This window comes from Babesia bigemina, assembly GCF_000981445.1.
Source record: "Babesia bigemina genome assembly Bbig001, chromosome : I".
NCBI classification, from domain to species: Eukaryota; Apicomplexa; class Aconoidasida; order Piroplasmida; family Babesiidae; genus Babesia; species Babesia bigemina.
In genome coordinates, this window is record NC_027216.1 from 1,467 (window position 1) to 23,694 (window position 22,228).

Genomic DNA, 22,228 nt, shown 5'->3' on the forward strand with positions numbered 1-22,228 from the left:
ACGGCAGAGTGGATTCCGGTCGTCTAGAAAGTCAAAGGGTAGCCTTGTGTCTAGAAAATTGAAAAGGAAAGATTGATGTTTTTAGACACAGTTCACCAGACGCTCAGCTGGCCATCCAAGATGCCAAAATCGATATATATTATAACGACTACAGCGTCTTGAATTTTGTAACCGCACAGCCAACCGTCTGGGAGAATGCTGGCCAAACATTCTGAACGCGGAGCATGCAACAACGAGCTGCCATGAGAATGCGTGCATGCAGTCACATGCAGGTGTCTGCACTAAGGTGCGATAAGATTACAGGTGCACCGGGTGCACAGATTCCGCGATGTTGTCCAGCGCTATGCTGTCTTGTGATGTCGCTACCTAATTGTCATTTTGTGAGCTACAGCGTGAGCTATGTGACGTGATCTCCAGATGCGTGTGGAAATACGCGAGGCTCGCGGCCTTGGTCGCTCATTTAATATGCCGATCTACATATGCAGTACATGCATGCAGCTGCACGCGGCTGCGTTTTTGGAGCGCCGGAATGGGGAGCAGTAGTAGAATATTCCCGATTATTTTCGGGTAGAGCTCTTAGAGCTGCTTCCGCGATACACATCGCTTGTCGACGTCGCAGCGCACTCCCTAGCTCCGTTAGAGGCGTCGGGGAGTGATGCGCTGCAATTTCAAACATACTGTGATTCCGTAGGCTTGCTGGTTTACTCTATATTTGCAGGAAAATGGCACGCGTCAAGATGATGCGCCAGGCAACCCTGCACGAGTACTGTTCCATTACAGACACGCCGCCAGGCGACTCACCGAAGTCAGAGAAGCAGCCTCAGAGGAAACGACCCAAAACAGACGCTACGCAGTGTCATTGGAAATCACAGACCGCCAACCCTTCGCCCGTGGCGGAGGACGACGACTACGCATGGAGTCCGTGGCACAGCTACACGGAGGAAGACCGTGAGGCGTCCCTCGACGATGTGCAGCAAGATGCGCTGGAAAAGCAGCAGCCCGTGGAGCTGCAGACACCAACCGCCCATAAGAATGCGTTGGTGATGCCAGAGCTGTTTGTAACAGCGCCGCAGCCAGTATGGACGACCATGGAGATGCCACCGGACGTCGGAGACCTGCAGCAGTATTATACGGCAGACGAAGGAGCGGTTGTACCGACTCCAGCGAACTCACCTACACGCGGAACCCTGTGGGCCAAAGTCGGCAGGATCAAGGACGAGCTTGCGGACGTCATGGCCAAAAACTACGCGGACCCCTACGACCCGAGACAGACGGCGCGCGAGGAGCGGATTCGGGAGCTGGGATGTGCATACGACGTGGCACTCGATGACGCCAAATTTCACGACTGGCAGACGGAACGCGGCAGACAAATTCAGATGTCAGCCACCGAGCCCTCGCAGACGGCTGAGCCTCAGCGGGACTACATTACCCTGGAGGACATCGACTACCGCAGCCTGGTCAGCGTGCAACGGTTCAACTATCTTGTACCTTCAGAATCGCAAGACGACGGCGGTAGCGGTGAAATACAGAACGCTGAGCAGGTACCTCAGAACAGTGAGGCATCGGAGCACGTTCCGCCACGGTGCTCCTGCCAGTCATGACTGTCCCACTTCCGTAGCACCTGAGCATACAATGCAAACACGTCGGCGAGCGATGAGGGTGCAGTGGGACGCAGATAGAACAGAGTCCGGCACAGTACAAACAGGCATGAGTCGGCGTTACGGCACATATCTCCGAGGCGCTTGACCAGGTCCCAGCCGGTGCCACTTATGGAGGCAGCAAAGCCAAGGTTCCAGAAGCCCATTGGGGTAAGGCACTGCTGGCCGAGTTGGTTAGCGGCGCAGTTGGCACACTCGATGGTCATGTCAGCAGTAGTGAGGGCATGCGGCAGAAGTCCGTGGCAGCAGTCACAGAGGAACGACTGGAGCGGCGAGGTGGGAGGGCAGCCGGGATTGGAGGTGGAGGAAGTGGTAGTTGTAGTAGTTGCAGCAGTAGTATTACTGATGGTACTAGAGTAAGTGCCGATTTGTTTACACTGCCAGTGGTGTGACTGCACCTGTCTACCGTACGCGCACTCCCTCCACCCCTTGACCCGGGCGGTGCTGCGGCAGCACTGGGAGTACAGGAAGTAGAGCACTTTACAAAGGCGGCACACTATCTCACGTAACATATCGAATAATGCGTCAGGGTCAGCTGGGTAGTGGAGCCTGGCACGGTTGTTGGAGAAGTCCACCGAATACGGGTATGCGGCGAGGTCGAAGCCGTGGCCGTTGCCCTGGATGGCGGTGAGCAAGGCGGTGGAGTGTGAACACGTTGTTGCGATGGTATATGGTAGCTCACCAATGCACTTGGCCATGATGGGATCGTCCCTGTTGGGGGTGTAGCTGTCGTGGCACCGGCGGTTGAGCAACGCCTTGCAGTGGCCTGGCAGCTTGTCAGCAACACGTGTATACTGCAGCCCGGAGAGCCACGACAGCATGTCCCTGACCGTGCAGGGGTATCGTGGCTTAGGAGGAACATAGATGTGGCAGGCTTGGAAGTAGTTGCATAGGGCGTCGTAGAGCAGCGATATGATGGTGACCAAGTTAATTCCGTTTTTCATCGGATCACCGTCAAGCAGCATCTCGATAGCCACATCAGGAATTGGGGTGGTGAGTAGCTCGTAAATTCCTGCACCAGTAAACATGTGGTTCAACTCGCCGTCCTGCCCACTCTCGTAACTGGACACCCTGTACCCGCACCTGGACGAGCGAGTCGATCGCCTATCGAAGGTTTTCGGGACAGTCCATCAAGGACTTCGGCGCCATGCCGCTAGCCTCGAACTGTGACGCCGCCGAGAAGACGAGGAGGTAATCATCGTGTTCAGAATAACTGAGCCCAAATGCTGCCATGAGTCTCTCACACGAGGGTAGTCCCTGGACCACCCTAGAGATGGCTACCTTTTTACACTTTACTACGGGAATGAGTATCATATGGATTGAACTCCTGCATCTAGATATGCAATGTGTCACTTTATACGAAACAGACTTGCTGAATTGGAGAGGTGCAACACCCCTCACTGCCATCTCCACGTTACTCACTTACCAGCTGGTTGGTGGATTTAGCCGTCCACGTAGTGACTCCACACTTCTACTAAATACAGGCGTCCATAACTCATCGCGTATCACTTTTAGGAGGCGCGTCACCAATCTCGTAATGCTGCTAGCACGGACCTACGCACCCCGATAGTATGCCTCGCATCCCAACGCTTAAGAGGTCAAACTCATTCATCATCTGTGGAATATGTCATTTCGCTAAATTCTGTATGTCATCGTTTTCCAGATGTATTAATCAGATAGCTAATGCTAGACAGTATTTTTGAGGCATCGTCTTTTCTCTTCTATGCCATGACACCGCAGGCTGTGGATGAGCCCCGTGACGCCTCTAAAATCAGCAACCGATTATGACAGCAAGGATCCCTCGATCTATGTAAATCATCTAAGCTAGTGCGCCGCGGAAATAAATTTAACAAATGACGTCATACCTCCATTGCTCCCCACCGAAAGTCTGACATGGGCACGCAGACAACTTAGTGCGTTATCCACATTGGTAGGTTTAGTCAAGTTGACTGTAATATTGTACGTGGCATCTGTTGTTACGTGTTAGGGGCATTGCCGATATTTCAGTTTGTGACGAATTGTGCAAACGAATATATCCTACCATACACATTTAAAACGCGAAAGGTATAGTTAACGCCTCGTACTACATTACTACATTTCACCTCATAACTGCGCTTACTAGTGACCACATAACTCACAAACGTCTTATGTAACAGCTCAATAAGCGGCAAATTCAGCACCGGAAGTTACCACATTTTGCCCTACGCTAATGCTGCCATGGCAAGATACGTATCAGCACGGGCGTAACCAGCAACAAAAGGTGCATATTAATTCATATAATTCACCAACACTACATCACACGTAATATATTTATCATTTGCAGTGCTAGTTCCCCTTATAACACGTAGAGGATGTCCTCGTGAGTGCTCTCAGAGAAAGCAGCACAGACCAGCAATACAAAAATGCTAACAATTGTATTATATTTGCATCGAGCGCATCACGTATACACTGAAATCGCTATTCTTATAGAGCGAATTCCCACAACTGCAAAAGAAGATAGACTATGTAATGCTACCCACGCCAACACGGCACAAAATATTTTCATTAAGAATGATGTTACTCTTCCTCGGTTTCGGGAATGCAGGGCTCTGGTATGTGCTGGCGCGAGGCGCATACCATAGACTGCGGGTGTGTCTTGAATGCAAGACCAGCCTCGGTTTCCGCAGGTTTCGAAACCGAGACGGCGAAGTCGGACTTCTCAAGCTGCGGTCCAACAATTGCTGAAAAAATTTCTAGAAGCCTGAGGTCGTCTTCCCCGAAATGCAGAAGCTCATCGGCTTGTTTGTTTATGACCTCTATCACTGCTAACACGCGGTTACAGTCGCCACTCTTGATGGGCACCCACGCAACGTTCCTTATTTCAACTCCATCGCGAGAGTCGAATTCAGGTTTGAAGCGTTCGTCCTCAAAGGCGTTTTCAATGACTATAACATCTCCGCTCGTGACGCACTCGCTTGCGCAGCCCCGGCTAAGTGGCACGATAACCTGCGACCCATCGTCGGATGAAATCGACCAAAGCTGATCGTGCGACCTGTCTACAATGTAGACCGTGCAGCGCTCCGCCTGTATGAGTTTCCTGGCATGTGTCGTCAGCGCCACGACGCAGGATTGTATGCCCAACCGGTCAGCAAACAGCGAGTGCATGAGAGTGAGAAGCCCGTTAGCCTTATCTCTAGTGGCGTCCAGTTGCCTCCAACCGATAGCGTTGGATATGCACTGCCCTCCGATGTCACACACTTGCAGAGCGAACGTGATCGTGCTGTCATCCCAGAGCGCATCGACACCATCGACCACGTTGGCGCTCTGGAGACCGTCTACACCCACATGGTCCCCTTGCTCTTCCTTAGACATTGAAGAAACGTCGGATAAGGCGCGCATATCATCGTGCGACGTGCTGTTTGACACCGAGAGGGAGTTTTGTGTGCTGATGGAATTGGCGGAGAGCGATGAGGCTGCAGCATTGGACTCCGAGTTCTGCCTCCCGTCGCTAACGAGCTCGGAAACTGGTGTAGATATGCTGTATTGCATGTGGTAGTTGGTACTGCCCAACCCAAGTTTGGGACAGTTTGCGATTCCCGCCACTCCCCATACTAACTTTTTTGAGTCTACCAGCGGGCACACGAGCAGATTTCGCAGTTCGATATCGGTGTGTTGATCGAATTGCCTGTCGTATATGGGGTTGTCAGCGCAGCTGTCAATGCAGACGTGAGTTCCGCTTGTGAAGGCGTGATAGTAAGCTCCGCTCTCCGGCGTGCGTATGCTTTTTTTGTGCAGCACCCCGTCCTTGCCGACGCTGTGCCCTACCCATTCGCCAGATTCCTTGTCCGGGTAGCACATCTCCACGAGTTCTGCGCCTAGGTTCGTCTTCAGTGCCTTGAGAGTCATGAGTATGCACTTGACGGGGAGGCTTTGTGACATGATGGCGTTTGAGAAGCACATGAGCACGAGCAGCTGATCCTTGGTCAGCGAGCTGAGGTCGTACCGCTGCACCAGCGTGTTCGACAAGGATCCCTGTTTGCGCAGCATCCTCGAATCCGTGTGAGTGTCACTACGCTCCGAATGTTGCAGCGACCCGCCGAGCGACGACTGTCGGTCGAAGGAATTGGTATGCAAGACGCCCTTGAGACCTTCCATTCTCCGATATACCGTTTATACTTTTGGTTGCCCACCCTTACGAAGAGTGTGCGCAGGATGCCTGCAGATATAGCAGGTAGCAAAAGACGCCGTTGCCTTTTTAAAATATGCGCAGCCTGAAGCGCTCGCGACGTGGTTCCCGCGTTTTCACAAGACCATCCGACTGGTGAACCCTTAGTGTTTTCTTGCGCGCGCGTTTTTATCCATTTTCACAATGTAGTGTCCCTCCTGCCGGTAGAGCCCTGGGCGCGTGCCGTTGCCGCGCCTTTGGTGGACCCAGACGTTAAATTAGAGCGGCCCTCACGCCGTAATAGGGTTTTAAATGCCCTGCTTTGACCCGGCACACAAACTAGCCGCGTATCCCCGATAGCGAACGTGCGAAAAACGTGCCGATGGCCCCGCGTCTCTGAGCTCCTAAGCGCTGCACAGTAACGCCCCGAAAGTCTTTGATTTGAAATGCCGCAACAAATATAGTATTGTATCCACCCTAGGGTGTCAAGTGAGCCCCGCAGCAGGTAGGTTTCTCGGGACGTAAGCGAGCGCGCCGTTGTCTTGCGGTGGAGGCAGCCCGTGATGCGCAGTTGTGATTTCCGTCTATGAGGTGTACTGCGTAGTAAATATTCGCATGATTTGGCCTCTAATAAATGGTAGATATGTAATGTGTTCGCTTTTGTCGCCAGCGTCGGGGCCGTCGTGGTGAGGCATGGCCCACACGGTATCACAGATTACCGCCGCAGCTGCCGTGCTGTGCAACACACCTGTATTTTCGTGGTGTTTAATAGGCCTTGCACTGTTGAATATCATTTCGTCGCGGAATAACCGTGGCACCATCACAATGCGCCAGGCCGCTAGTGAAATTCACACGGCGGCGTACTGCGGAACGTTTAGGGGACTACTGATTAGTGTGAAAGGTGTGCTGCCGCACTCGCGTATAAGAGCATTTAGTGATCATGTTGCGTCACTGTGTCGTAATTACGTGTGGGTTGCTGCCTATGCGCGACTAACCGGGCTCCTACGGGCAGTGTGTTACGCGAAAACGGCGATGCCAGTTACATACTTAAAAAAATCATAGATTTTCAGTCGGATATGGGTGTGCCGAGCTATATTTGTCTGTCTCCACAGAGTCAGAGGTGTAACTGGTCGCAACCGCCGCGCACAGCAGTGATCGAGCCCAAATTAAACATTCAGAAATCCTCGTTTATCCAGAAATGCCGGTGGCCAAGGATGTGTAAGAAGTGCGGGTTCACAATCCCGTACGCCAGAGCGCGTCTCATGAGGCGATTCTGCAACCGGAACAACAGCCTTTTTGCGTCCGTGACCGGGGCTTGCTCTTCAAAGAGTTGCAATAGCTCATAAACCCTTTCCTTGCGCATCAAATTGACGGTGCTATTCAGGCGGTCGTACTGCCGAATGTGCAGAGGTTCTACGTTGTGGGCATGCGCCTCCTGGGTGGCCCTAGGGGTAACCTTTTGCCATTCCAATGTGGCCAGTTCCGGTTCTTCAGTTAGCTGCCTGATCCTGAGGTACAGCCAGTTCTCAAATGCAATGTACTCAGCCAGCAGCCAGCGAAGACCCATGGCCCGACCCGTGTCGAACAGGTGACGTCCTGTATGCGTCTCGGCAGGGTAGAAGCTAGGCACCATGTTCTCGAGGGTGGACAATCCCGACAGGATGATGAAGGGGAAATCGGTGAAGTGGTACGTGAATGACGCGGGCGGCGTTAGGTGGTGTAGTATGTCTTTCAGCGTGTTGATTTCTTCCTCAGCAGGGTTCTTCGAGAGCTCTTCGTCGCTAACGTACACCAACTCATACGACAGCCACTCAATGAGCGTATGCGGAGTAGATAGGAACTCAACGCCGTTGTAATCCGATTTTGTGGGATCGGTGAAGGTCCTAAGTATGTTGCCACTCCCCAATTTCTCCTTGTACCCTCCTGCGTGCCTCTTTGAGCCAGTGCCTATTTTCAACGCCCGTTCCGATGCCACTACTAGCCTGAATAGCTTTGTCAAAGCGCAATCCTGCTGCGCGCCTTCACTTTGAGTTTCTCCGGGCTTCGTGCTCAGCATTTTCATCCATTTTTCAACTTCACCAGTGGGTATTCCTCGGCTGCGCTTAGACGTAGCGATGGCATTGTAGACCTTAATGCTTTGCTCGATCTCAGCGCGCCACTGCTCAGTTTTGTCTAACCTTAGGTACTCCATCCTGCGTGTAAGCAGTTGCCTGATAAGACTTTTGAGTCGGATGAAGTGGATGTAGAACATGTCCTTCTTTTGTAGGAAAGAATTTGCAACGCCGTTCATCAGGCTTGTTCCTATGAATCTTCCGATACCTAATGGCATGGGACTGAACCTCACTGTTCGTCTTCCCGGCGACTTGGTGGCCCCTACAAAGAAGTTGTTGGCAGCAAACAGACCATCGTACGCTTCTTCACCATTTATCACGACTGCTCCCATCTTGAAAAAGCTCGGCACGTTAGAGCTGGCCCTAACGGCGTTTATGAGCGCCTCGTTGCTCTCATAAGAAGTAACACACCTCGGCTCGAATTCACCATCTTTGCGAACGCCATAATTGACTTGTACCCGGCCGATCCTTTCATTCAACGTCTTGTACAGCTCTTTCGGCACAAACGCTGATACCATAGGCGTGAACACTTCGTCAAGAGTGCCCCTGGGGGTGTTTGACATGAACGCCTCGGCAGGCTCTTCAAACAACTCCATGATCTCATATCGGTTTCGATTGTATACTGATGTGACAACCGATGTAATGGATCCCGCGGAACTACCCGAGATGGGGACAGTCATGTTCATAATGTTTAGCTCCATGAGGTAGTCCACGAATCCAACGAACATGGGCAGGAGGAACCCTCCCGGGGAAAGCGATATGGCAAGATCCGGCTTGTAGATGGTGCGCTGTTGCATTTCGCCCCTTATGACAAACTTCGCCATTTCAATCGCCTCTCTAATTGTCGCGGGTGGCTTTCCGTCTGACTTGTCATCTATCAAAACGTATCCCATAGTAGCATAGTCCTGCAGGAGGTCATATATAAGTTGCGCACCTGAAATCGCGCCACCTGTAAACAACTGTAGATGCAGGCATGCACGCTTCACGTACGAAACTGCTTCTTTACTCTCTTCTGCGTCGGAAAGTGCGAACTTATGCACAGCGTCAACGGCCGCGGCGAACATGAGGGTGAAGCTTGGGTATGCAGTTGACGGGCATTTTTTCGCTAGCGGCGGGGGCACGTATTTTATTTTAAAGTCTGAACTGTACGTGAGATAGGAAGCTGCCTTCGTTCCCGCTTCTTCTATATCTTTTTCGTTTTTCCGTGGTACCTTGGCAACGAAAGCGGTGGGATCGGGATCCTCATACTTCTGAGTCAAGGCAACCAGCTGCTGCACATGCGCCAGGTTTTCTATTAGCTTGTAGTCGTTGACGACGTCTGCGCAGGTTATATGATCGGTATCCACACCTTTGTCGGCCATATATTGCTTGAGTTGTGCGACGTTGAAATACTTAATATACTCACAGATGTCATTTCTTATGTTCAAAGCTCCCATATATATACGCGGTCCTTTAAATTCGTCTACCTTCCCATTGTTTGGTAGATCTGGCTTGCATACATTGTCATTGAAAAATCCTATCCCTTTCAAACTTGCAAGGCTCGAGGCAACGGGTTTCGTAAGCTGCGAATGGTGATCCCAGAAATCGGAATGGAATCCCATCGCATTAGACGATGAGAAACTCATTTTGAAGCTACAATGGTAATTCTACGGAATTAAAATCATGTTTCTTTAAAAATTTGCATATGCAGGTCTTAAGACCACAACTGCCGCTTTGGGTCAGTAAATACTACGTTTGTTTTATTTTATATTTAAAAATTCATAATTAAAAAACTGGAATGCACTGTGCTCGATACGACTTGTCGGAAAGGCACGAATGCAAGCAGGCTATGGTACAGATGCGACTACGGCCTCCTGTATGAGGCACAAGTTCGCTTTTGCGAACCCGGTCGTTAGGTTTATTTCAGCGTCAATTTACTCGTATAGGTAATACCTTTGGCTACGTTATCCTTCCCTGTCAGTTGGAAGGCTAACTGCTTGGTTGTGGTGCTTTGCATAAGGGAGATTCCGCCACGGGAATGAAATTTTGGGTTATTCTTAGTGCTCTATAAATTTATAGGAAATGGATAAGGCGGCTGTTATCGACATACGCCCCTTGGCGCCGTAAATACGTCCGTGTCGCTCGGTTCGTCTCGCAGCGGGACGTGATAACTCAGTGATACGCTCGTATGCGGTCACTTTTACGCGAATGTTTATACTATTGTCTACATGTACATGTGTAAACGTCTGAGTTTGGTGTTGTGTAGGTTCCGCCGTCGCTCTGACTGTCGCCGTGTCTTGTGTCGGGAATAGTGCTTTGACGCAGGAGCACCTTTGTACAGTGGCGACAAGTTGCAGCGCTGAGTTTGCCACTATGAGTTACGTGTGCGGTCGGCGACAGTGAATGGTTTCCATCGTCACAATTATGGACCCAATCCCAGCGCTCAGCACAGCACTTGCCTGCGCCTTCTGTGCATCAAACGAACACCGAATTGGCTGCTTCTCGTGTTAATTTTGTCGCAGAACGCGGTAATACTGGTGGTAGTGTTCTATGCGGTGCCGCTCTATACATTACCGAGTTTGCAGTCATTCACTTTTTCAACCTTGGGCAAACGGAATCCGCGCCTTCTAGCGCAGCTTAAGCGGCCTATAATACAGATAAATATTGTTTACACGTATTTCGACATCGATTTGCGGCCGTATTTTCCGCATATATTCGGGCTGACGACTTGCGCCGGTGTATATAGCATTCCACTTCACTGTCTTCCACATATAATCATCCTCACTTTGGTAACGTTATACACAAGTGCATGATGCAGCGGCTACCACGTTCACATCTATCGATTGTGACCTTCTGAATGAGTTGTTTGCTGCCGTCGCGCGGGTGTATGTGGCTTAGCGACGGCGAAAATAGTGGTAATGTGTAGTGATTCCACACAAAATTCGTCATCTCAATTAATACATGTAGTGTGTGGCTGAGGATTGGCCGTGATGCCTACGTAGGAACACCTTCTACCAAGATTGTCTTCAGCCGTTCAACAGGATGTTGTCGCACATATATTAGGCTGATAATGCTGAGCGGAATGCGCGCCGATGTATAATTCATAAGCCGATCAAAGCAGTATCTAGTCTTTATTCATACTAGATAGCTATCGGTAGGTCAGGTGAGTGTCGCATCTCTGAAGGATGAGTTCTGCGGCTCGTCTCGCATACGCCACGCTGGCCGAGGCCACGTCGGCGGACGCAGTGCTATATGGCAGCTTTCGTTATCCGGGTACCGATGACGTGGTCATTGTGCAGGGCCGCCGCCTCGTGCTCTACACGCTGCTCGCCGCGGCCGATGACGCCTTCCTGCCGCAGGATCGTTACGAACCGCCAAGCCGTATGTTGAGCTGCAAAGAAGACGCGATTAAGAAGTTCGGTCGCCACTTTGTGTCGGAATCATTGCGTTTTGTCGCGGAGACGACATTGCTGGACGCCCCTGTCGCTACTCGTGTTCTGCATGATTGCGTCCTTCACAGCTACCGTCGCGTGTCGCCGCCCGTTGAAGCGCAACCTCCAAGTGATGCTGAGTTAGACAGTGCCTTGCCATCAACCAGCCTAGAAGACGCGTCGGCGTCACCGGATTGTGCCAAGTGTGAGTCGGACGCAGCCGACCCTGAGTCGGAGTCTTCATCCCAAGCCGCTCCCAGAAATGATGGGCACATTAAAGCACATACACGCGACGAATTCCACGCCACTAGCGCGTTACTGCTGACTTTTCAACACGGGCGTTTGCTGACTTGCGCCTTCAACGTGGTGCAGAACACCTTTGTCACCCTGTCCATGCATGCTCTCGACCGTCGCGTGGACCTGAAAGACGAGGTGTATTACACATCGCTACCCATTCGCAAGAAGCTACGGACAGTATCAGTGACCGAGTCGCACGTTTCCGTATGCGAGGCAGACGGTTGGCGTCTTATGTCCCGGCGCACTGTGTCGAAGCAGAGCTTCGCCGTTTATGGCCGTCGTTTCTTGATCGCCATGTGCTTCAACGAACGAATTGTGCAGCTAATGCCCATTGTTTTTGAGTTCGCGTGGAGCGTATCTGCGACGTCACACTGCTACCAGCCGTTCGCCGAGCATCAGGACTCCATGTTGAGGCCGGGTGATGCCGACCAGCACAGCGTCAGTCTAGTGCCGTGGATACGGGCGGAGAACTTGGTCGGCTTTGATGTGGATACTAAGCTCGGTTTTTGCGACGATCGGTACTTTGTGCGCGGTTTGGACTTGGTATCTCACCACGGTCGCTGCATTCTGGGATTGCTAATAGCGACCAAGCCGGAGATCGTGGGTGCACACGTGATAGAAGGTGACGATTACGCCATCGGCGGAATGAGCTACGTGGGTATATCGGTGACTTGCAAATCTGGTTTTTGCAGCGTGGTTCAGCGGTTAGACGGCCTACCTATGCATACGTTCGAGATTAAGGGCGTGCCCGCTAGCGTTTACGGCACGTCCGGTTTTATGTTCCGTTCTCTGGACTTTTTGATGTGGGTGACCGCCATGTCACCCACCTTCTGCTGGCAGTTTGTGTCGCCGGCGGGACTGCTCAACACGGGTTTTGAGGCCGAGTGCAGGGATAGGCAATTCTCACGATTCCTAGACGCCATGTATCTGAATGTAGACATGAGCGAATACCATCTTGGCTTCGCTGGGAGTTCCTTCGTGTTGGTTCCTCGTCGATGCGGTAAGGCGTACATCGGTCGTCCTGTCTGTGGCTACGAAGGCGCCTTGTGTGATATATTCTGGACCAAATTGGGAGAAATTGACACTGAGGTCTCAGCGACTGCTTTAGCTAGGCTCGGGGAAAGCATGGAACTCCTGGCAAGTGGCAGCGGTGTAGATCTTGCCCGCTACAGTTTGAATTACCCCGCTACATTTTTGGAGTTCGAACTGGAGAACGAAAGCTTCGAGAGAAGCTGTTACCCCTTCGAGGTGGACATCGTCGAAATTCCCACGAGAGTTGTGTTCACCAAAACACGCATGCGCGAGGCATTCGATTCAGCCATAGGGGAAGCATCGCTCGAGTTGCAAGATTCCGTGGCGAATTGCGGTGCAGTGCGCGACCCCAAGAACGTCACCCTACCGGAATTATGGCAGATTGGATGCCTTCGGCTCCCCAAAGCGGGCAAGAGCGTTGAGGAAATACCGATTAATGAGCGTGTGATTCCGAAGTTTAAGCCACAGCGCCGACCCTACGCAGCAAACTGCCGGCAGATCACAGAGATTGGGACGGTTGACTACGTGTGGCCCAAGCAGCAGTCGCTTGTGGGACTGTGCGACGACAGCAAGCTAGTGGTGCTCATGGAGAAATACCCTCTGCACAGCGTCATATCCGTCCCGGTTCAGAGCGGATCAACGCTAATCCCGCTGGAATATACCAGACCACAATGTCCACAGGATGACGCTGCGCAGTCCGAACATTCCCGTGACACCCGGCTACTGCTCACCTGGCAAAGCGGCACGTGTACGGTAGATCTAAACGCAGATAGATTCGCCATCCGGTCCAACGGCTCGCTGGATCGCCGCCAAGTGATGCACCACAAATCTGCATCTGAACCTGCGCAACTGCCGATATCGACGGATGAACGCACACTGTGCTACGGCACGGTCCTTGGTAACAGGTTCGCTGTGCAGATAACCCCTACAAAGGCGGTTTTCATCGATCTTTGCGGTTACACCCAAGTATGTTCGAAGGCCTTGACCAAGTTTGAAGAGCCCGAATCAAATGTATGGGCGGCTGAGGTGGCGGACAATGTCGTGGCATGCCTATTCAGAAGCGGTAATGCTGCGCTGTTGAGCGTGTCGGAAGAGTCCGGAGTGCCAACTTTGAGCGTCACAAGGAGGATCTCCGGGGGTGTCGTGCAGCATATAAGCCTGTATCGGCCGAGACGCGTGAACAGCACCTTCGGCGAGCTCTGTTTGTTGGTGTTCACCACGATGGGAACGTTATTCTGTTATCGCATGGACACTTTTGAGCGCATCTTCGCTTTTAGGGGTATTACTCAAGTGTTCCCGCGCCTGTTCTCCGACAGTTCCGAAGAGTTGGAAATAACTGCAGTCACTGTAGAGGAAATCGAAGAATCGACACCCACAGTCACCAAGGCAGGACGGCGCCGTGTAGGTAAACGCACGCGGGCAACTTTGGCCGCCGACACACTTGACGAGGACACCTCCCCTGCGACCAGGCCAAAAACAAGAGCCAAGGTCACAGCTACCAGGTCTAAATCAAGGAAAGTACGCCAAGAGCCATTAGAGTCCACTGAAGTATCTGCATCGGAGCCGGATCAGCCATGCGCTACCGATATTTTTGATGACATCACCCATCTGCCCTTCGCTGACAGCCTTAACTCCGCTATTGAGCGCTGGAACAAGTCGCGGCAGTATGAGGGAACGCTGGAATATGTGATATCTATACGCATGGTGGACATAGCGCCCACAGATTTGGGCCCCACCCTGTTGGTGCTCATGACGGGGCGCCCTCTGCTCGTGTACAGATCGTATTTGGTGTCAGGCACTGACTACGTATTCGAGCTGTTCCCCCACCGTTTTGTAAACCCCATTCCAAGTGCTTACGTTGACATGAATAGCGCGTCTTCCCCCAACCAGCGACTCTTCATGCAATTAAATCGTGAGCACAATGTGGGCGGCTTCTGCATCAGCGATCCGCTTCTGGGACGCCGCAAAATCGACGACCTCGACAAATCGGACTTGAATTACGTCACTGTTTCGTACCCTCAAATCTCGGCGGATGACGTGTTCTACTATTCCGTGTGCGCCGAGAGTACCGAGTTAAGCTCCTCCGCCAAACCGCTATCGAAATCGCAACTAACATCGAGCAGTGAGTTAAGTAGCGCAGTTGAAACGCTGACTAAGCGTTGGAAAAGCTTCCGGCCACCGTGTTTGCGTCTTACGTCGATATGTAATCGGTTACGAATTCACGAGTACGAGGTCGAGAATGCGCTTGACATGGATACTGTTATTGGTGAAGCCGAATCGCGCGTAACGTCTCTGTACAGCATTGTTACTGGAGAGGACGAATATTCTCGCTGTGTGGTGTTCCTCACCCATCCTGGCACCCTCGTGTTGTGTGTCCCCGGCATGCTGCATCAGGAAACCAGCATAAACGGCCACGTTGGGTTGCAGGAGCTAGTGGCAGGCTCCGATGAGGCCGAGCACCTGACGTCGAAGCGCCCATCGGCGACGACGTGGAACCCACTGCTGTGCAGGCTCGAATTCGAAGACTCGCGTAGTGTACGCGCCAACCTTTTCTGCCGCCGTCTGCGGGAAAACGCCGGAGGCATCGTGTTCAGCGGCGACCTGCTTTCGCACATGTTACCTCTGGGTAGCCTGCGCGGCACTTTGACGGCTGTATCTCATAGGAATTACTACCTTTCCAATGGCATGATCAGGGCCAATCGTAACGCCACCATCGCGACACTACCACCCGTCGGCGATATTCACCCGGTCTATTGCGGGAAGTTGGTGGCGATAGTGGTGCGCACGGCAGTGGATGCGAAGGAAGAGCTTACAGGGGTGCTAAACGATCGCATTAACCTGCAGTTGCGTCAACTGGAGTCGGAGACGTTGCCACCAGGCACGAAGCCCATCGAGATCATCGAGCCGAACAAGCAGATCTGCACCCTTCTTCAAACAATGGACCTGCTGCCCGAAGACATGACTCTTTCTCAGCCCGTGTGGCGCGACATGGTTGTGGTGCTCCACATGGGCGATTTGCAGCACTGGTATGCGGAGTACCGTGCAGAGCCCATGGAATCCATTCTGTCTGTGTCCTTCGGCATAATCGGCAATCGGGAGTACCTGTTGGTTGGCACGTGCACTAACCTGGGCGAGAATGTTGAGTCCAAGGGTGACGTGATTGTGATCGACCTGCAGCCGCTTTACCAACGCCAGCCTTGTAAGGATGATGGTGCCGCCTCCGAAGGTATAAAAGCCATAAGGAGGTCGGGCAATTGCGCCACTCTCACTCAGTACTGCAAGCGCATTTTCCCGGGTGCAGTGTCGTTCCTGTCGTCGCTGAATACGGACTTCGACCTGATTTTCCGCCCGAACTTCAACTTCCTAGAAGACCTCGAGAACATCGAAAAATTCGACAATGCCATGATTTACGGCAACGAGGACAGTAGCCGATGGACGCTGTCCCACTTCATGCCCAACTACGGCTTGTTTGTGCACTCCGTTGGTTCGCGGCTGTTCGTCCACGAGGTGTCCGGCAAGCAGTTCCTGCGTGGCGCCTTTGCCGAGGTGCCGCTGTGCGTCTCTACGGCCTGCGTGTTCGACAAGTGCATCGTTGTTGGCGATCTGAACCGCGGCCTCCACTTCTTCATGTACCGTCACGACGCGGTGAACGACTCCCGAACGTTGTGCAAGATTGCCGCCACCGTGCAAAAGGTTGACCTGACTGTGGTGGCTTGTGCGCCGCTTGTTAACATGGACGCGCTGGGACTGATGGCGAGCGATTATTACGCCAACCTGTTGCTGTTTAAAAGCCAGAGCGAGCGCAACGGCCGCGAGACCCTGGTGGTCACAGCAGCTCTACGCCTACCAACTCGCGTGACCCACTTCGTTCGTCGCGAGCCGGATTTCCGGCACTGTACTGTGCCGTCTGCAGCAGTAAGTTGCCCGTGCAAGCACTCCAATACTGTTCAGCTTGGTTTTTGCGCCGACGGCAGCGTGCTGCTGACCTTCATGCCCGAGTCGGCAGTGTTCGATTTCTTCAAGAACGTGCAAACCGCGATGGATGCCAGCGTGGTGCCGCCGCTGGGTGTTAACCGGTGCTCCACCCCGTTCTTCACATCGCAGATGTCTCAGACTCAGGCCGTGTGGCCTGGGGACGAGGCCTTGCTGCATTTGGACGCTCTGAGGTAAGTTTTGGTTCGACAATACTGACGTTCTGCAGGACTTTGCCCTTCCAGACCGAGTCATATCTGTCAAGCCTCTGCCGCAAGATTTCGGAGAACAGCTCGCTGCCGTCGTACCAGCTGCTGCACGCGTTGTACGGCGGCCTGCTATCGGTGTAACATAGTGCGACGTCAATGTTATGGAATGTTTCTAATTCAGAACGTTTGCCTGGCGCGCCACGTGCCGTTCACTCGCCGGCAGCAGCGGTGCTCACATAAAGTTGTCGTCGTCGTCTTCGATCTGGTCGTCGTAGTACTCCGCCATGTCCATCTTGTACCTAAGGAAGCCTCCGATTCCTCCGAACCCCATGTGGAACTGCGCACCCTCCTGCGACTTGTTGCTGACAAAGTGCAACGCCGCGCCGTAGTTGGAGTAGTTCTCCACGATCCACTCCGTGAGGGGCTTGCGCTCTACGGTCTCCAGGTCCACGTTGTTCTTGGTGTCCTTGAAGTGCTCGTCTCTGCGCTCCTGGTCGTTCGTGAGGAACAGCACGGTTTCCTCGCCCGTCTGGGGGTGCTTGAGGACGACGCGCATGACCTCGAGCGCCTCGTACACGATGAGCGTCTCGACGGTGCCGTTCTCCAGTGCGTTGACGGTCTCCTTGGCGCCGAATACGTACTTGCCAGTGTCCTGCGAGATCTCCTCGAAGAAGCGCATGATAAGTTTCTTCTCCTGTATGAACTTCACGTTGCTGAGGCACTCGGCGGAAAGCTCGATGGCCTGCTGGAAGCCGTTCTCGCCTCCGTACGACACGTCTACGATCTTGATCACCTTCGCCGACAGGCGCGGGTCGAACATGTCGGAGCCCATAAGGTCGTTTTTGAAGTCGGCGCTACCGGCCAGGATGAGCCCCGTGACGTTGACCTTGTCGTTGGTGATGAACATGAGCACGGCATTTTCTGCGACCTTGCGCACGTAGTTATGCCTACGCTCCATACGCAGCCGCGCGAAACGCAGCGCGGACTGACCACCCCTGCCGTGCTTCTTCGGCAGGTCGACGGTGAACGTGTGCAGGATCTCCTTGGATGAGCCCTGCAGCGTGCCGTAGAGCGCCCCGTTACCGTCCATGATGATGAAGCCGAACTTGTCGTCCGACTCCAACAGCTCCTTCAGCGCCTCGACGTGGAACTTGTTGTCACAGAGGTATAGCGAGGTGTTGATGGGCTTGAACGGCTCGAAGTCCAGGGAGACCCTTTTTTCCTTGCCGTCGTCCGTGATGACGGTCCCGCAGTATAGCACAAGGCCGTTGGGTGGCGTGCGATTGTACAGCTTGAGCTCTGCCAACGGTGACTGCCGCGCGACCCCAACTTACTCTGCTGCGTGGAGGTGATGGCGCCGAGCACAGAGAGACGGTTGACACGCGACTTGATGTTAGACGCGGTACCGTACTCGTCTGCCAACATCTTCGTGATCCTAGGAATTTCATCCTTGGGCCTGATGATGAGGCTGATCATGCTCGTTCCATTTCTGCGCAATCATGAGTTGAGCGTAAACGAATGGAAGTGCGGGATTCTACACCGGTGCAGACGAGTCGCCTCGCCGTTACCCGCCGGGCGTGCCGTATGCGCGCAGACTAACCCTTTGGCCGCCTCCAACGAGCGTATGAGCTGCTTGATTTTCCACTGCTCGATATTTTTGTCGGACTCCGCCATTTTTTGCCTCGTCAACCCTGCGATGTCAGTTCGCCGAAGCTTTTCAGTGGCGAGAGGTAGGTTCGCCCGTGTCTTTTATTATGAGAGACTGCGCCACACGGCGGTCGAGTTTATTTTCAAGGGGGCGCCTTTGCAGAGGCCGCGCGCGTCTAACCACACATCCGTACGGCATCCCGCGGTAAATACGGCGGATCGCGAGCAACTATTGTACCCAAAGCAATCAAAACACGTGTGGAAGGAGTTGTGGCAGTAGATTCGTGCGTAAAACGGTGCCGATTGCGCGATTGTGGAACATCGGCACACCACGTCAGAGCAGTGACGACGCGGCGTGGCGTAATATCGCAATTCTCAAAGATTATTATCTGACGACATCAGAGGGTGCTGTTGGAGTGTCATAATTGTGGAATCCAGGCTAAAAGTGCCATATTCCGCAGCAAGACAGCCCTCACTGGGATTGGTCGCAGCATGTGCTACGGTCGCTCGAGTTCGGGCCTCAGGTATCGCTTCTGGCTTCTATAGGGGTCTGCAGCGCCTTATTCGCACGTGATGTGGCGGAAGGCGCCCGGCAGTGTAAGATCAGATGAGTATGGGATGGCCTGCGCGCTGATACAATGATTCCCATACGCCCTCTAGCACGCGTACTCACCCAAGTGCTCTGGATCGCGGGTGGCAGCGTCGTGAAGGCAACCCTGCGAGCTTACCGCGAGTCAGTGGCCAACGGAGCTGTGGCGGGTACGTCCATTCTGCGGCGGCAGATGTCACCGGACGAGGCGGCCAAGATTCTCGGCCTGCCGTCCACCGCTCACCTTCCCCTGGCCGAGATAGAGAAGGCACACCAGAGGCTGCGCAACATAAACATGGCGTCAAGCACGTTCCAAGGGTCGCCGTACCTGGTCGAACGCATCGATGCTGCGCAGCATGTGCTGAAGGAGCACCTCGGTAAACCGTGACTGGCGGGGGATGGCTGGGACGCTGTGCAGCAAGTCCGCAGTATGGAGGCTACTGCATGTAGTTGCGCCGAGGAAACCGCACATGGCCAATGGGATAGTGCGACGTGTTGTTGCCGAGAAAATCGGGGGAGGGAACCCCCTCTTGCCGCTGCTGAGGGTCACGTGGGACCCGGCCGGTTTCCAGCAAGCAGGCGAATGCCCGCCAGGATCGTCTGCCGTACGGCACGACGACGAAACGGTTAAATACGCAGCAGTTGCGCTGTCCCACTTGTCTAAGAGCGGGTTTGTGACCGTCAGCGTGCACCTCCACCGGCTGCTGGACATCCTCACAAACTCAAGAGATGCTCTGAATCGTTGTGATGCGCGAATCCTTCTGGGGGTGATGGAGGCTTGCGACCGCATAAATCGTGCGTGTTACCCGGTTACGAGGCGCCTTGGTGACGCCGCCACCACAGAAATCGTGACTGCAGTCAAGGGGAACGCGCGAAAGTGCGCCCTCTACATTTGTGAGCACGTGGGATCAACTTGCAAGGGCGAGATGCTGGCGAGATTCGCACCGGTTATGTGTCGTATGTCGATTGTAAGCACCGATTTCACGAAACACCTTCTCAGGGAGATAAGGGAAGGTAGCAGCTTCCTTTCGTGCGATTCACTGATCGGTGCGTTGCGCTACGTTGCTAGCGCTTCAGGGGGTGACCACAGGGGCCTCACGGGCGCGGTGTACGCACTTCTAGACGCTCTTAGTGTGGCCGAATTGACGTGGGGCCGCAAATTGGAAGTCTTGGATTGCTTGGTGCAGCTGAAGGTGACACATTTCTACTTCGTGGATGTGGTGGTGTCGGCGCTTCTAGAATCGCGCGAGAAGGACGGAATGAGCACAATGGGCATGGACACAGTATCTAGCAGCAACTTGTGTCACGTAATCGGGGCATTGTTGCAACTGGAGTCTGAGCACGTCGATACCGTAACGGAGGTGTTCGTATCCCGGTACGTTTGCCAGCAACGAAGTGGCTTCGAAAAGGAGGGGATTGTCCGCGACATACGGAAATGCAGCTTGACGGATCTGTTGAATCTGTTAAACGCAATAGTGGCAACGTGCCCTCACCTTGAAGGAGCGGCACGATCGTGGGCAGCCCATATAATCCAGGATCGTGTCCCTTGGTTGCTGACAAGAGCGTCATTGAGTGAGCTTGAGGAGCTGTTTCACGTCCTCAGCTGTGTGGATCCAGCGATTTACTCGCCCACACTCGCCCCATCAAGTGGGGCCGTTTGGCGTTACGGAGCAGGGAGGGCCAATTTGACCAGTGTGGTTACAGCAAACGTCGGGCACCTTGGCGCGAGAGCGCTTGCCAAGGCTATCGTGTGCTATTCTGTGGCTGCAGAGGTCACGTCTTCCGGAGAAGCGATCCAGGAGATAGCTGCCTGCATCCCCAGGATGTGCTCAGAAGCGCTTGCCATGCTGTCACGGTCCTCCTTCATTACGAAAGCCATGGCAGCGGAAATGGAAGCACCAGGTAGCGAAGATCAGAAGATGATCGTGTGTTCGCCTAAAGCGCCACCGGTGGCTGCAGGCAACATGGACGCTATCACTGCAGACAGCCACTGCAGGTTCTTGTACGACCCCTCCGTGACCTCGAACTTCAAGTACCTGAAACGCGGTGATAACCGCGTAGAAGGTCGAAGCAAGGCTGCCAGCAAGCTGTATCGTACTGATGCCGCAGCTCGCAACCTATCAAGAGAGGTTGCCGCCCTCCCCAATCCCGATTGGCACAACGTGAGCATGGAAGGGCATGAAAAGAATGCGCTGGTGGAGGTCGAAGGAGGCGCATATGCACCTACAGCGCACGAACCGTATAGCTCCAGTGCGTCCGACGTGCTGAAGGTTCTGAGGGAGGTACACCGAAGTCTGTGCATCTACCACCACTTCGGCTGCGGGGAGCTGATAAATCCCTATGGTGGTGTGCCCCTCAAGGGGCTCGAGACGGTGAAACAATTTTTAATGGCACACAGCTACCTTGTGCCCGTGCTGTCTGCGAGATTTGACGCACTGGATTATCAGTATACCCTCTACGGCGTGGATGACGGGTCGTACAACCACCGGATTCTTAAGGCGACGCGGTCAACCGACAGTGCGTACGTGGACCCGCGGCTCATGTGCACCCCTGACACGCATACTGTACGCGAAGCGGAGTATGGTGGGGAGCAACGCCTGCGACTCCCCAGCGCTAAGCTTAGAAACGCGCGCATTGGCGTGGCAAACCCACCCCGCAGCGCCATAAAGCTGAACTGGGACCATTTCGACACTTCTAAGGAAGCAGGTCGTGCAGAACACCCCAGGGAGCGTCGTAACGCAGCAGTTGCTCTGCATCAAGAAGCGGAGCGAGTGTCGCGTCTCGTGGACTATCGCCTGCACGGCCGACGTGATACCGTCGAGTACTACGACGATTCCGTCTCCAGGCGGTTTCGAGGCGGCTTCGCCTGCTGGCAAGATCCAGGCGATACCAATACGGCCGCCCATGTTTCGTGCACTGCAGACGGTATAAGCACGTCCCGGCTGCACAAGCAAGTGGAGCAGACTGTCGCAGTGCTGTGTCCTCAGCACGTGAGGTCAGAAGCGGCTTGCGGGCCGTACCACGTGGACCTGCTGGTGGAGGTGGGGGGCGAGGAACACGGGAACCAGGCCGCGCCCACAACCGTCCGGTGACGGCCAGCACGCCACCCAGCCGATACACACGGCACCTGTCGTAGACAGCATGCCTATCACCTCAAAA

The 22,228-nt window shown here is 53.7% G+C and overlaps 9 protein-coding genes across 9 annotated transcripts; 3 read left to right on the forward strand and 6 right to left on the reverse strand.

The window, feature by feature from the left end:
* Window positions 1-1,546: 1,546 nt before the first annotated feature.
* Window positions 1,547-2,686, reverse strand: BBBOND_0100010 (hypothetical protein, conserved; the record flags this gene model as incomplete). The annotated part of the gene is made up of 1 exon (XM_012910404.1): window positions 1,547-2,686. One exon carries the CDS (start codon window positions 2,684-2,686, stop codon window positions 1,547-1,549), a length of 1,140 nt encoding a protein of 379 aa, XP_012765858.1.
* Window positions 2,687-2,762: 76 nt separating this feature from the next.
* Window positions 2,763-3,065, reverse strand: BBBOND_0100020 (hypothetical protein; the record flags this gene model as incomplete). The annotated part of the gene is made up of 1 exon (XM_012910405.1): window positions 2,763-3,065. One exon carries the CDS (start codon window positions 3,063-3,065, stop codon window positions 2,763-2,765), a length of 303 nt encoding a protein of 100 aa, XP_012765859.1.
* A 1,149-nt stretch (window positions 3,066-4,214) lies between these two features.
* Window positions 4,215-5,792, reverse strand: BBBOND_0100030 (cAMP-specific phosphodiesterase, putative; the record flags this gene model as incomplete). Its single annotated transcript, XM_012910406.1, has 1 exon — window positions 4,215-5,792. The coding sequence occupies one exon, from the start codon at window positions 5,790-5,792 to the stop codon at window positions 4,215-4,217; it is 1,578 nt and encodes a 525-aa protein (XP_012765860.1).
* A 594-nt stretch (window positions 5,793-6,386) lies between these two features.
* Window positions 6,387-6,596, reverse strand: BBBOND_0100040 (hypothetical protein; the record flags this gene model as incomplete). The annotated part of the gene is made up of 1 exon (XM_012910407.1): window positions 6,387-6,596. One exon carries the CDS (start codon window positions 6,594-6,596, stop codon window positions 6,387-6,389), a length of 210 nt encoding a protein of 69 aa, XP_012765861.1.
* A 380-nt stretch (window positions 6,597-6,976) lies between these two features.
* Window positions 6,977-9,538, reverse strand: BBBOND_0100050 (FabD/lysophospholipase like protein; the record flags this gene model as incomplete). The annotated part of the gene is made up of 1 exon (XM_012910408.1): window positions 6,977-9,538. The coding sequence occupies one exon, from the start codon at window positions 9,536-9,538 to the stop codon at window positions 6,977-6,979; it is 2,562 nt and encodes an 853-aa protein (XP_012765862.1).
* Window positions 9,539-11,077: 1,539 nt separating this feature from the next.
* Window positions 11,078-16,974, forward strand: BBBOND_0100060 (hypothetical protein, conserved; the record flags this gene model as incomplete). The annotated part of the gene is made up of 2 exons (XM_012910409.1): window positions 11,078-16,818; window positions 16,854-16,974. The coding sequence occupies 2 exons, from the start codon at window positions 11,078-11,080 to the stop codon at window positions 16,972-16,974; spliced, it is 5,862 nt and encodes a 1,953-aa protein (XP_012765863.1).
* Window positions 16,975-17,065: 91 nt separating this feature from the next.
* BBBOND_0100070 (peptide chain release factor subunit 1, putative) lies at window positions 17,066-18,507 on the reverse strand (the record flags this gene model as incomplete). The annotated part of the gene is made up of 3 exons (XM_012910410.1): window positions 17,066-18,132; window positions 18,168-18,322; window positions 18,434-18,507. The coding sequence occupies 3 exons, from the start codon at window positions 18,505-18,507 to the stop codon at window positions 17,066-17,068; spliced, it is 1,296 nt and encodes a 431-aa protein (XP_012765864.1).
* A 611-nt stretch (window positions 18,508-19,118) lies between these two features.
* Window positions 19,119-19,457, forward strand: BBBOND_0100080 (Mitochondrial import inner membrane translocase subunit tim16; the record flags this gene model as incomplete). Its single annotated transcript, XM_012910411.1, has 1 exon — window positions 19,119-19,457. The coding sequence occupies one exon, from the start codon at window positions 19,119-19,121 to the stop codon at window positions 19,455-19,457; it is 339 nt and encodes a 112-aa protein (XP_012765865.1).
* Window positions 19,458-19,467: 10 nt separating this feature from the next.
* BBBOND_0100090 (hypothetical protein, conserved) lies at window positions 19,468-22,161 on the forward strand (the record flags this gene model as incomplete). Its single annotated transcript, XM_012910412.1, has 1 exon — window positions 19,468-22,161. The coding sequence occupies one exon, from the start codon at window positions 19,468-19,470 to the stop codon at window positions 22,159-22,161; it is 2,694 nt and encodes an 897-aa protein (XP_012765866.1).
* Window positions 22,162-22,228: the final 67 nt, after the last annotated feature.